Raw genomic sequence first — 13,750 nt, 5'->3', positions numbered from 1 at the left:
CACTGGCTTGGGTTGCGAGATGGGTAAAGCGATGGTCGATGCCATCCTCTTGATCATCTCCGCATAGGAGCTCAGGTCCTCGGAGGGTGAAACCGGGAGGTCCTCCGCAGTATTTGGGTCGGGCGAGGGTTCCCAGGTCCTCCCCTCGTCGCTCTCCGAACCCGATGGCTCGGACTCTTCACAGTCCGAGTGTGTCGACAGAGGTGGTGTTGGCTCCCTCTGCTGGATCGGCGTCAGCGGTCGGGTCGGGGGGTCTGTCGCGGCGGCGCGTTCCTCCGGCGGGATCGAGAGTGATGCCGATGGTTGCCTGGGTCGGTGTGATGTCCTAGAGAAGGAGGACGTATCGGACCGACGCTCCCATTCCTGGTGTTCCGGTGGCTGGTACCAGTGGTAAGGCGGGCAGCAGGGATACGAAGGCTGCCATCTGTGCTGTTCCCAGGGGGGCATAGATGGGAAGCGGCGCGGGTCGGCCGATGGGTCCCTTCGTCTCACGCGCTCGACCGATGGGTCGGTTCGCCTCACGCGCTCGACCGACGGGTCCCCTTGTCTCGGTCGCTTGGGCGCTGCAGGCGTCGCCTCGTCAGCCGATGGTAGGGGCTCGACGTCCGATGCCGAGTCGATGCTCCTCCGACGAGAGGCCACCGAAGGGGATCGACGGGTTAGGTCGATCTCCGCTTCTGGTGCTGGAATGTGCTGCCCCTTAGCGCTCGGGTCGAGGATCGGCGAGGTGTGCTGCCGATGAGCGCTAGTCCTCGGTGTTGAGGGACTGCGCGGCCGATGGACGCTAGCCCGCTGAGTTGTAGGGCTGTGCGACGTATGCGCGTCGACCGCTGGAGTCGCGGGGCTGCGGAGCGGAGAGGGAGGAACCCTTCTGCGCGGCTCAGTGGCGGTCGATGCCGCCGTGTCCGGTGGCGGAGGAGAGGAGCGAGGTCGCTTTTTCTTTTCTTTACTCTTCTCCTTCTTGGAGGACTCGCGGCCCGCTTCCTCGCGTCGCTTCTTCGACGGCTTCTCGGTCGATAGCTCGAGGGACCGTTTCGCCGAGTGCTGATCTCTCGGCGTTCCCGTGTCGACTACGGGGGCATCGACCGATGGACCCGTCGACAGTTGGGCATTTGCCATTTTCGGTACCGAAGCCGAAACTGGAGGTCTCAGTGCCGAGGCGGTTAGCGCTGCCGAAAGTCTTGCCGCCCTGTTCTTCCTTGTCTGTTTGGAGAAGTGCTGGCAGTGTGGGCAGGTCTCCACGCGGTGCGCCTCTCCCAAACAAAGAAGACACAGGGAATGGCCGTCGGGAGGGGCGATCTTCTTCCCGCAGGCCTGGCACCTCTTGAAGAAACCCCAGCGACTGTCCATAGACAGTGGTCGCTAGGAGGGTCCTCTCAGAGTCCTCTGAGAGGAGAAAAAATTTTTGGGAGCAGGGAGGGGGGGGGAGTCCCGGAGGACAAACCCCGCGACACGCACCCTGAGAAAAAACAACTTTTTTTTTTTTTTTAAACTAACTAGCTAACTACTAAGAACTAACTACTATTCTAAGAAAAAACAATAAACAGGCTAATATATATACAGAGGCTAAGGGGGAAAAAAGGGTGAAAAACCCCGAAGCTCACCGACCGGGAACACGATGAAAACGCAGCTTCTTCGCGCAGCGGTCAGAAAGGAACTGGCGGGATTACCGCGGTGGCGCCGTTGGGCGTGCGCAATGGGACGCCTGCGCATGCCCAGTGGCGCCGACCGCGGAAAATTCCCGGGCTTCTTACAGATACCGATCGGGGACCCGCGCAGGCGCAGTATCCCCACAAGTGTGATGCACAGAGACCACGAAGAAGATCATGTTAAGCAAAAGAAGGTGGGTTTAGAACATAAGAACATAAGAGAAGCCATGTTGGATCAGGCCAATGGCCCATCCGGTCCAACACTCTGTGTCACACAGTGGCCAAAAACCCAGGTGCCATCAGGAGGTCCACCAGTGGGGCCAGGACACTAGAAGCCCTCCCACTGCCCCCCCCCCAAGCACCAAGAGTACAGAGCATCACTTGCCCCAGACAGAGAGCTCCATCAATACACTGTGGCTAATAGCCACTGATGGACCTCTGCTCCATATGTTGATCCAATCCCTTCTTGAAGCTGGCTATGCTTGCAGTGAATTCCACATGTTAATCACCCTTTAGGTGAAGAAGGACTTCCTTTTCTCCGTTCTAACCTGACTGCTCAGCAATTTCATTGAATGTCCACGAATTCTCGTATTGTGAGAAAGGGAGAAAAATACTTCTTTCTCTACCTTCTCTATCTGAGCATATGCAAAGTGTCCAGGGCTTTTTTTCATGGCAGGAACTCCTTTGCGTATTAGGCCACTGCCCACCCCCACCCCCCGATGTACAGTAGGCCCTGTACGAAAAGTCCTGTAAGCTCATGGAGGATTGGCTACATCAGGGGGTGTGGCCTAATACTCAAAGCAGTTCTTACTACAAAAAAAGCCCTTTAAAAAGCACTTCTACCACCAAGGAGCTACAACCTGTCCATCTACCCACACGGTGTGGATGAAAGAAGGGATGGGGTGGGGGGTGAAGCATCCAAGCAAGGGCCAAGATGAGTCCAGAAATTCTACCCTTTCAGTAATTAGTCTGCAAGGATAGAAGCTGGCTCTTCCCAATCTCCTGAACTCCTGGATCCCATGCATGGCCTGTGGCCAGAATCTTACCTTCCCTCAGCTCACGGTCCCGTTTGCATGTGGTTTTCTTCCCTGGGTGGGGCCCCGGGCCATCCGATTGGTCGCTGTGGGCACCAGAAGGTATCCTGTAGAGCAGAAGTTGTGAGGAAAATGGGGGGAATTCATCATCCAGTATGGTCCTTCTCTCTGTGCCACCCCACCCTATTCAGAAGGGAAGTGCATGCCTACCAGGGAGAGGGTCTTTTTAGTGGTGCCACCTCGGTCAAAGAAGGCCCTCCCCGATGAACTCTGCCTGGCGCTTGGCCTTTATAGCCGTAAGCTCCAAGACAAACCGTCTTGTTCTCCAGGCTGTATCGCATCGTCTCAGAGCAGCTCACCATCTCCTTTACCTTCCTCCCCCACAACAGACACCTTGTGAGATAGGTGGGGGTGAGAGAGCTCTGACAGAAGCTGCCCTTTCAAGGACAGCTCAGCGAGACCTATGGCTGACCCAAGGCCATTCCAGCAGCTGCAAGTGGAGGAGTGGGGAATCAAAGGCAGCCTGTCAGCCCCACCTATCTCACAGGGTGTCTGTTGTGGGGGGGGTGGGGAACGGAAGGTAAAGGAGATTGTGACTGGTCTGAGACTCTGAGATTCAGAGTACAGGGTGGGATAGAAATCCAAATATATTCGTGAAACAGGCATCTTTTCTTTGCAGTCAGCATTTTTAAAGGAGAAGCCCCCCCATTTTTTTAAACTTAACGTAGTTTATATACCTATATTTTATTTTTATTTATTTAATTAATGTAATTTATATCCCAACTTCCCCACCGAAGGCAGGCCCAGGACGGCTCACAGGTTCGGGGTCAAACAATGACCAACAAAGATAAAACAGCAATAAAACACGAAACAATTTTTAAAACAACTGTATCAACGAGTGCTAGGGCAACGGTTCGTACAAACAGCTAAAATTCCGATGGAAGCAATACAACTGGATGGTTGGTATCAGATGTTCCAACAAGGCCCCCAGGTCGCCATAGCGTGGTAAAATAAATCCAGAGTAATGTTTAGATTTATGGGCCTAATCTAGGGTTGCCAATCCCCAGGTGGGGGCAGGTTTGGAGGCCCTCCTCCCGCTTCAGGGTCATCAGAAAGCGGGGGGAGGGGAGGGAAATGTCTGCTGGGAACTCTGTTATTCCCTATGGAGACTCATTCCCATAGGAAATAATGGAGAATTGATCCACGGGTATCTGGGGCTCTGGGGGGGGCCTTTTTTGTGGTAGAGGCACCAGATTTTCAGCATAGCATCCAGTGCCTCCCCCCCAAACACCCCCCAAGTTTCAAAAAGATTGGACCAGGGGTTCCAATTCTATGAGCCCCAAAAGAAGGTGCCCCTATCCTTCGTGATTTCCTATGGAAGGAAGGCATTTAAAAGGTGCGCAGTCCTTTATATGTGATGGCCAAAACTCCCTTCGGAGTTCAATTGTGCTTGCTACATCCTTGCTCCTGGCTCCACCCCCAAAGTCTCCTGGCCCCACCCCCAAAGTTCCCAGATATTTCTTGAATTGGACTTGGCAACCCTAGCCTAATCCGTTGCTATAGAAGTTACCACTATGGGAACGCGTGGCGGAAGAAGGCCGTTTTACAGGCCCTGCGGAACTGTGGAATCTCTTGCAGGGCTCTAACCTCCTCCGACAAGGGCAGCCCCATGTAGAGGGCATTACAGTAATCCAGCCTCAAGGTGACTGTAGCATGGATTGCAGCTGACAAGTCGTCACGCGCGAGAAAGGGGACCAGCTGCCTCGCCATCCGCAGCTGCTTGGACCTCCATTGTGAGAGAGGGACTGTTAACAGATAAGTCATGTCTGAGAAGGTAATCAAGTCCATTCCTTGCACTGCAAGGAAACTTTCCACATGTTCGATAACACGATTTCACTTCCCATCTAACGCATCAAGACCTCTGACAGTTATCCAATCCTGGCAAACGTACAAAGCAGTGAAAGACCCTCAGCTTTTCTAACAAGCCTTTTTACTTCCACTGCTTTGATTGTTCCGCGCCCCCCCCCCCTTTTAAAATAGTAAACAGACCAAGTCCTACGAGGAAAGGGAGGGACGGTGGCTCAGTGGTAGAGCATCTGCTTGGGAAGCAGAAGGTCCCAGGTTCAATCCCCGGCATCTCCAAAAAAGGGTCCAGGCAAATAGGTGTGAAAAACCTCAGCTTGAGACCCTGGAGAGCTGCTGCCAGTCTGAGAAGACAATACTGACTTTGATGGACCAAGGGTCTGATTCAGTAGAAGGCAGCTTCATATGTTCATATGAAAGGCTGAAGGAGCTGGGCATGTTTAGCCTGGAGAGGAGACAGCAAAGAGGTGACAGGAGCACCATCATCAAATACTTGAAGGGCTGTCACATAGAGGGAGCTGCAACGCCGTGTTCCCCCTAAGCTGTGGGGTCTTGTGAGCAAAAATTCTACTTTGTGAGCTGCTGGCGTCAAAGTTGTGAGTAAGCTATTTGGCTACTGCAGGGGTAGCCAACGGTAGCTCTCCAGGTGTTGTTGTTTTTTTTTGCCTACAACTCCCATTGGCCATGCTGGCTGGGGCTGATGGGAGTTGTAGCAAAAAAACATCTGGAGAGCTACCGTTGGCCACCCCTGGGCTGCTGCATAAATGAGTGTGCTCTGGGGCTCTTTTTCCTGAGCCGAGACAAAAATGTGTGAGCTGGAGGCTAAAAAACTGTGAGCTAGCCAACCCAGCTTAGAGGGAACACTGCTGCAGAGTTGTTTTCTGTTGCCCCAGAAAATCCGACCACAACCAATGGCTTGAATTTAAAGCAGAAGAATTTTCAGATAAACATTAGGAAGAACTTCCTAACGAAGCAATTCCTCGGTAGAAGAGGCTTCCTCCTCGGTAGGGGGTGGGCTCTCTTAATTGAAGGTTTTTAAACAGAGGCTAGAGGGCCACCTGATAGCAATACTGATTCTGTGAATTAGGAAGATCATGCGAGAAAGGGCAGGAAGGGCTGCGTCGGTGTTCAGTTCTGGCGGCTCTTTCTTACACACCCAGGGATATGCTGTTTGCCACTCTGAGGTCAGGCGACAATTTTCCTCCAGGCCAATTTGGCCAGGGATACTAGAGGGTTTTCCCCCACCTTCTGGACAGCATTAACCGGGTGGGTGGCGGGAGAGGTATTTGTGAATTTCCTGCATTGTGCAGGGGGGTTGGACTAGATGACCCTGGAGATATCTTCCAACTCTAGGATTCTACCAATAGCTCTGCAGGGATTACTGAGAGTGAAGGGTTAAACCTCTCTCTTACCCACACAGCAATGAGGCAAACTGAGGCCCAGGAAACTGCCATTGGCATTCCACACCATCCTCTAGATGACAGCCCTTCAAGTACTTGAAGATGGTGATCGTATCACCTCTCAGCCGCCTCCTCTCCAGGCTAAACATACCCAGCTCCTTCAATCTTTCCGCATAGGACTTGGTCTCCAGACTCCTCACCCCTCATGTCACCCCTCAGAATCCTAGAGTTGGAAGGGACCTCTAGGGTCATCTAGTCCAACCCCTCTGCACAATACAGGAATCTCACAAACACCTCCCCCTAAATTCACAGGATCCTCATTGGTGTCAGATGGCCATCTAGCCTCTGTTGAAAAACCTCCAAGGAAGGAGAGCCCACCACCTCCCAAGGAGGAAGCCTGTTCTACTGAGGAACTGCTCTAACGGTCAGGAAGTTCTTCCTAATGTTGAGCCGGAAACTCTTTTGATTTAATTTCAACCCACCGGTTCTGGTCCTACCTTCCGGGGCCACAGAAAACAATTCCACACCATCCTCTAGATGACAGCCCTTCAAGGACTTGAAGATGGTGATCCTATCACCTCTCAGCCGCCTCCTCTCCAGGCTAAACATCCCCAGCTCCTTCAACCTTTCCTCATAGGACTTGGTCTCCAGAACCCTCACCATCTTCGTCGCCCTCCTCTGGACCCCTTCCAGCTTGTCTACATCCTTCTTAAAATGTGGTGCCCAAAACTGAACAGGTGAGTAGAAGCCCAATCTTTGCTCCCCCACTTAAAAGAGCCAGTTAGCCACCCCTGATCTAATCCAACCCCCTGCACAATGTAGGAAACTCACAAATACCTCCCCCTAAATTCACAGGATCTTCATTGCTGTCAGGTGGCCATCTAGCCTCTGTTGAAAAACCTCCAAGGAAAGAGAGCCCACCACCGCCCGAGGAAGCCTGTTCCACTGAGGAACCGCTCTGGCCGTCAGGAAGTTCATAGAATCCTAGAGTTGGAAGGGACCTCCAGGGTCATCGAGTCCAACCCCCTGCACAATGCAGGAAACCCACAAACACCTCCCCCTAAATTTACAGGATCTTCATCGCTGTCAGATGGCCATCTAGTCTCTGTTGAAAAACCTCCAAGGAAGGAGAGCCCATCCCCAGCGCCTTCAACCTTTCCTCACAGGACTTGGTCTCCGGACTCGATTAAAGCGCTTCGCAAAGAGGAACCCTGATGCCTCAGAACACCTTCTTTCCCAGTGATTTAAAGCGCATCAGCCGCAAAACTGATTTTTGAAGAGCTCTATGTCAAACCAGAAGGCGGGCAGAACAGAACGTTTTGCGCCACGGACGGCCCTTTTAAAAGCTTGCTCGCATCAAGGGAGACGACACCTTTATCGCAAGAGGGGGCCGCGGATCCGGAGGCTTACCTGTGTTCATCCTGCCGAGACCCAGAGATGCTCCAATAACTCTGCAATGAGAAAAGAACGGCTTCCTCAAGACCATGGAATTGCAGGACTCCCCGTCCGAATCTCCACCTCAGAAGTTCACAGTTGTGCGTTCTTACCGGCTCCGTGTATGAGAAACCCAAGCCTGCTGCTGCCGTCTGCAACAGGTAAGCTTCCAGCTTATGTCGCCTCAGGAACATCACGGCGTACTGAAAGAACCAGGAGAAGGGTCTAAAGCAGGGGTGACCAAACTTGCTCAACGTAAGAACCACAAAGAACAAAAGTCAGATGTCCGAGAGCCCCAAGACATGAACAAATGCTACACGTGCATCTTAATTGAAATTCTTAATACTTTCTTTGCACAGAAAGATAAAACACATCTGTATGCACTTTAAAGATCTTGGGGTCATGGTAGATGACTCACTGAAAATGTCGAGACAGTGTGCGACTGCAATAAAAAAGGCCAATGCCATGCTGGGAATTATTAGGAAGGGAATTGAAAACAAATCAGCCAGTATCATAATGCCCCTGTATAAATAGATGGTGTGGTCTCATTTGGAGTACTGTATGCAATTCTGGTCGCTGCACCTCAAAAAGGATATTATAGCATTGGAAAAAGTGCAGAAGAGGGCAACTAGAATGATTAAAGCTTTGGAGCACTTTTCCTATGAAGAAAGGTTAAAACGCTTGGGGTTCTTTAGCTTGGAGAAACGTCGTCTGTGGGGTGACATGATAGAGGTTTACAAGATTATGCATGTGATAGAAAAGGCAGAGAAAGAAGTCCTTTTTTCCTTTCTCACAATAGGAGAACTCGTGGACATTCAATGAAATTGCTGAGCAGTCAGGTTAAAATGGATAAAAGGAAGTACTTCTTCATCCAAAGGGTGATTAACATGCGGAATTCACTGCCATAGGAGGTGGTGGCAGCTACAAGCATAGCCAGCTTTAAGATGGGATTGGATAAAAATTGGGAGCAGAGGTCCATCAGTGGCTATTAGCTACAGTATATATGTGCGTAGTGTATAATAATAATAATAATAATAATAATAATATTTTATTTTTATATCCCGCCCTCCCCGCTAGGCGGGCTCAGGGCGGCTAACAGACACGGGAGTCTCATGATTCACATTAAACAATAATAGACATGGGAGTCCCGTGATTCATAAAACATAACAACTTAAACATTAATTACAATAAATTATTTAAAATACATAAAAACATATAAACATATAAGATATAAAAATAGGTGCTAAAATGATGTATTTAAGATGGCTGAGTGTCTATTCATTCATTAATCAGGTTCCGTCTTAGTTGCCACATGGTGACTCAAATGCTAACTGAAAAAGAAATGTTTTGCAAGCCCTGCGGAATTGGTTCAGGTCCCGCAGGGCTCGCACCATCTCTGGGAGATCGTTCCACCAGCGAGGGGCTATCACCGAGAAGGCCTGCTCCCTAGTGGCCTTCAACCTAACTTCTCTTGGCCCAGGGATTGTTAATAAGTTCTGAGAACCAGACCTCAGTGCTCTCCGGGGTACATATGGGGAGAGGCGGTCCTTTAGGTAGGCAGGTCCTCGGCCATATAGGGCTTTAAAGGTAATGACCAGCACCTTATAGCGAACACGGTAGACAACCGGCAGCCAGTGCAGATTGCGCAGCCCAGGCCGTGCAGGCTCCCACCGTGGTAGTCCCTCCAGCAGCCTGGCCGCCGCGTTCTGGACTACCTGGAGTCTCCGTGTTCGGTACAAGGGCAGCCCCATGTAGAGGGCATTGCAGTAGTCTAACCTCGAAGTGACCGTTGCGTGGATCACAGTTGCCAGGTCGGTGCGTTCCAGGAAGGGGGCCAACTGCCTCGCCCTCTTGAGATAGAAGAAGGCGGATCTAGCAGTGGCAGCTACTTGGGCCTCCATTGATAGGGAGGACTCCAGTAGCACCCCCAGGCTCTTGACTTTGCGCACCGGTACCAGTGGCACACCGTCAAAGGCCGGTAAAGTAGTCTCCCCTCCCGGTCCGCCGCGGCCCACGCAAAGGACCTCAGTCTTCGCCGGATTCAACTTCAGCCCGCTCAGCCTGAGCCAGTCAGCCACGGCTTGTAGTGCCCGGTCCAAATTTGCTGGGACATCACCAGCCCGGCCGTCCATCAATAGATAGAGCTGGGTGTCATCTGCATATTGATGGCAACCCAGCCCATACCTCCGTGCAATCTGGGCAAGGGGGCGCATAAAGATGTTAAACAGCATCGGGGAGAGGACTGCCCCCTGAGGCACTCCGCAATGGAGTGGATACCTCTGAGACAGTTCCCCCCCGATCGCCACCCTTTGTCCCCGACCCTCAAGAAAGGAGGAGAGCCACTGTAAGGCTAGCCCCCGAATTCCTGCGTCGGCGAGGCGGCGGGTCAGCAGCCGATGATCAACCATATCGAACGCCGCCGATAGGTCTAACAACAGCAATACTGCCGAGCCGCCTCGATCCAGTTGCCGTCGGAGGTCATCCATGAGGGCGACCAGGACTGTTTCTGTCCCATGGCCCGGGCGAAAGCCGGACTGGCATGGGTCTAGGACGGAAGCGTCCTCCAGGAATTCCTGTAACTGCACCGCCACGGCCCTCTCGATTATTTTGCCTAAAAAGGGCAAGTTTGAGACCGGCCGGTAATGTGCCAATTCGGCCGGATCTGATGACGGTTTTTTCAGGAGAGGGCGGACCAGTGCCTCTTTCAGAGGTGTTGGAAAAACACCTTCTGAAAGGGATCGATTTATAATATCCCGTATAGGATATCTTAATTCCTCCTGGCAGGCCTTAATTAGCCAGGAGGGGCAGGGGTCCAGATCGCAAGTCGTGGAACGTGCAGTGGCAAGAATTCTGTCGACTTCCTCCAAGCTGAGCGGGTCGAAGCAATCCAGAGTTGAATCAGAAGACACGCATTGGGCTTCGAGTCCACTTACTGCCTCCAAGTTGGCGGGGCAGTCCTGGCGGAGCGATTGGACCTTATCCGCAAAGAATTTCGCGAAGGCCTCGCAGCCGATTTCCAATTCCTTAGCTTTAGAATTGCCCTGAGGCAATGTAGTCAGATTCCGAATTATTCTAAATAATTGGGCTGGGCGCGAATTTGCGGATGCAATCCTAGCCGCAAAGTATGTTTTCTTTGCGGCCTTGATTGCCATCTCATAGGACTTCATAAACTTCCTATAAGATGTTCTAGTCGCCTCGTCACGAGTGCGTCGCCATTGCCTCTCTAGCCGTCTAAGGCCTTGTTTCAGCTGGCGTAATTCCGGGGTATACCACGGAGCCAGCTTAATCCGAGGTCGCAGAGGGCGCCGAGGTGCGATCTCCTCGATGGCCCTAGAGAGCCGGCTATTCCAGGTCTCAATCAGGCCATCAAGGGAGCCGCCAGAGGGCCAGGAGTCCCGCAGAGCCATCTGGAACCGTTCCGGGTCCATTTGACTCCGCGGGCGAGCCATAATCGGCTCCTCGCCTAAACAGGTTCGGGGGGGCATATTCACACGGGCCTTGAGGGCGAAGTGATCCGACCATGGCACAACCTCTGTGGTTATATCGCTCACTACAATCCCGGCCGCAAAGATCAGGTCTAACATGTGCCCGGCCTGGTGGGTGGGGGTCACAACGAATTGAGAGAGTCCCAGTGTCGCCATGGAAGACACTAGGTCCGTCGCCTGACTGGAGGACGGGTCATCGGCATGGACGTTGAAGTCACCCAGGATTATCAGCCTTGGGTGCTCCAGCGCCCAGCCTGTCGCCGCCTCAAGCAGGGACGGTAAGGTGTTGGCCGGTGCGTTAGGCGTACGGTACACCAGCCAAATCGCCAACCCCTCTTCATCCCCCCACGCCAGCCCGGCACATTCAATGCCCTCAATCTTTGGGGCCGGGAGCGCCCTAAAGGAGTAAGCCTCCCGTGCAAATAATGCCACTCCTCCCCCCCGCCCGCTCGTCCGCGATTGGTGGAAGACCGAGTAACCTGGGGGAGCTGTTTGCGAGAGGGCCACTGTATCACCCTCCCGGATCCAGGTCTCGGTCACGCAAGCCAGGTCCATATTCTGCTCAAGCATGAACTCTCGGAGAGTTGAGGTCTTATTATTGATGGACCTGGCGTTGCATAACACCAATGACGGAGGCGGGTTGCTCCTGGTCCTGCTACCTGTCACCCTTGGGATGGGCCGCAGACTGGAGGGGGGCCGAGCACCGACTTGTCTCTGTCCGCCTCCCTTATAATATCTGCTCCCACCGCCATACCTCCCCCTCCCCAGGAGCACCGGAATCCCTGAGCCAGCCATTCCTCGCTGGCAGCAGCTGCAATGAAACTACTATCAGGCTGGCGTCTAATTACACACCCTCCTCACTCCGTCTAACTAAACCCTAATTCCAATTAACCCAAAAAACCCCTCCAATTCCTTATATGTATTTGATAAAAATTATTCCAAATAGCAATTAATTTACCCCTCCCTATTTCCCATCAGTTTGCTAATAATATTTATATAGTCTAATTCAAATATATAATAATAATCAAACACTGAGTTAATTAGTAATAAATTAATTTTAACTACTAAGTTCCGGAGTGGGTTGGCAGTTCTTAAAGTGCGGCGTGCGTGCAGTTTGGGCGTTCCTTATGGATTAGCAGCCACCGATGGGTATGCAGATTACAGTCAATAGTCGGCCAGTCAGTACAGAGCAAAGTAAAATAAAGTAAAGTGCGGAGTGCAGGGTCCAGGGCCAAATGTCGATGGTTGTGCCCAGTCATGTAAATGCGCCAGATAGTTCTAAGAAGTTGCAGGCTCCGGGTGCAAAAAAGGTCTCGTGGTTGGGGCTTATTCGTTGTATCTCGCGCAGGCTGGTGAGCCCGTGGTGGGTGGAAGCCCCCCTCGTACTCCCCGCCGCGCCGTAAAGCCCCTCCTGTGTTGCCTGTAGGGACAACCAATTCGTATGGAGCCCTATAATGCCTGTACGGCCAGTTGTTGATTTCAGGCAAAAGCACCCGGGTCACCTGCATCAGGCGCTTTCTTGGGCGTCGGCCCCTTCGTTGCTCTGAGACTCCTCCCGTCGCTCCTGTTCTGCAAGCGTCAGGGGTCTCTCACAGCCTTCCCGGCTCGCCGCTACTCCTCCGTCACTCCACTTCGCAAGCACAGGGGGGAGGGGGTCTCTTGTACTCGCCCCGCTCTCCACTCCACTCCGTCTGTCTCGCTCTCCCAGCGCTCGTCCCCGCTCAGACGCTCAGACGCCGGGTCACCAGGCCGCCGGACCACGATGTCGATTTTGGTCCCGGCCCGGGCGTCCACGTCGTTGCCGCGATCGGCTGCAGTCCACTCCGCCGCCTCGATTGTACTCGCGGTCAGGTAGGCCGCGCGGTTCGCGCCCGGTTTGTTGTTTGTTGTTGTTACCGGGAGCGTCGGCGGCGGCGGTGATAGCCCTCTGCTGTCTCCGATGTCTCGTTCCTCGCCAACATCAGATGCCAGCCTGTCAGGGGGTTTTCGAAGGTGGCAGATGGATAAGAACCTGATACTCGGGAGCTCTAGCACCTGAGCTCCTTCCTAGGTCGCCATCTTGAACTTTAGGTCAATATTATATATATATATAGAGTGTGTGTATATGTATGTATGTATATGTGTTTGTATATGTATGTGTGTGTATATGTATGTATGTATATGTGTTTGTGTGTGTATATATACATATACACACACGTATATATTGGTCACTGTGTGACACAGTGTTGGACTGGATGGGCCATTGGCCTGATCCAACATGGCTTCTCTTATGTTCTTATGCGACAGAGTGTTGGATTGGATGGGCCATTGGCCTTATTCAACATGGCTTCTCTTATGTTCTTAAAGAGCACCATGGCGCAGAGTGGTAAAGCTGCAGTACTGCAGTCGAATCCCTCTCCTCATGACCCTAGTTCGATTCCAGAGGAATCTGGTTCAGGTAGCCAGCTCCAGGTTGACTCAGCCTTCCGAGGTCAGTAAAATGAGTCCCCAGCTTGCTGGGGGGAAAGTGTAGATGTGGGGAAGGCAATGGCAAACCACCACGTGAAATGTCTGCCATGAAAACGTTGTGAAAGCAACGTCACCCCAGAGTTGAAAATGACTGATGCTTGCACAGGGGACTACTTTTACCTTTTATGCACTTTATAACATGACCATGCTAGGACACTTTTAAAAAAAAAAGGCTGGGAATAACAGTCCCCATAAAACCAGCACAGGGAAAGATAAGGGAATATTTCTTTTTGCACCAGTGGGATCTATATACCATATAGAGCACTGACCAGCATTTGCATCATTATGCATCTCTTTTTGCCTTCACATCAAGGTTAGTGCTATGAAACTAAGGGGGAACTCTGCACCACCCTCTTTAATTCCGTCCCTCCTTTTAG

General features: G+C 52.1%; 1 protein-coding gene across 1 annotated transcript in view; it reads right to left on the bottom strand.

Annotated features, from left to right (window-relative positions):
- Positions 1-13,750, bottom strand: part of LOC132591067 (prolyl 3-hydroxylase 2-like) — a gene marked incomplete at both ends in the record, with an annotated part of 49,345 nt that overhangs the window by 14,686 nt on the left and 20,909 nt on the right. Inside the window, 3 exon segments of the mRNA XM_060263953.1 lie at positions 2,696-2,790; positions 7,357-7,397; positions 7,494-7,583. Coding sequence (XP_060119936.1) covers positions 2,696-2,790; positions 7,357-7,397; positions 7,494-7,583 — 226 coding nt within the window.

The sequence above is a fragment of the Heteronotia binoei genome, unplaced genomic scaffold (assembly GCF_032191835.1).
Source record: "Heteronotia binoei isolate CCM8104 ecotype False Entrance Well unplaced genomic scaffold, APGP_CSIRO_Hbin_v1 ptg001438l, whole genome shotgun sequence".
NCBI lineage: Eukaryota > Metazoa > Chordata > Lepidosauria > Squamata > Gekkonidae > Heteronotia > Heteronotia binoei.
The sequence above is the reverse complement of the archived record's forward strand: the minus strand, read 5'-3'. Positions and strand labels throughout refer to the sequence as shown.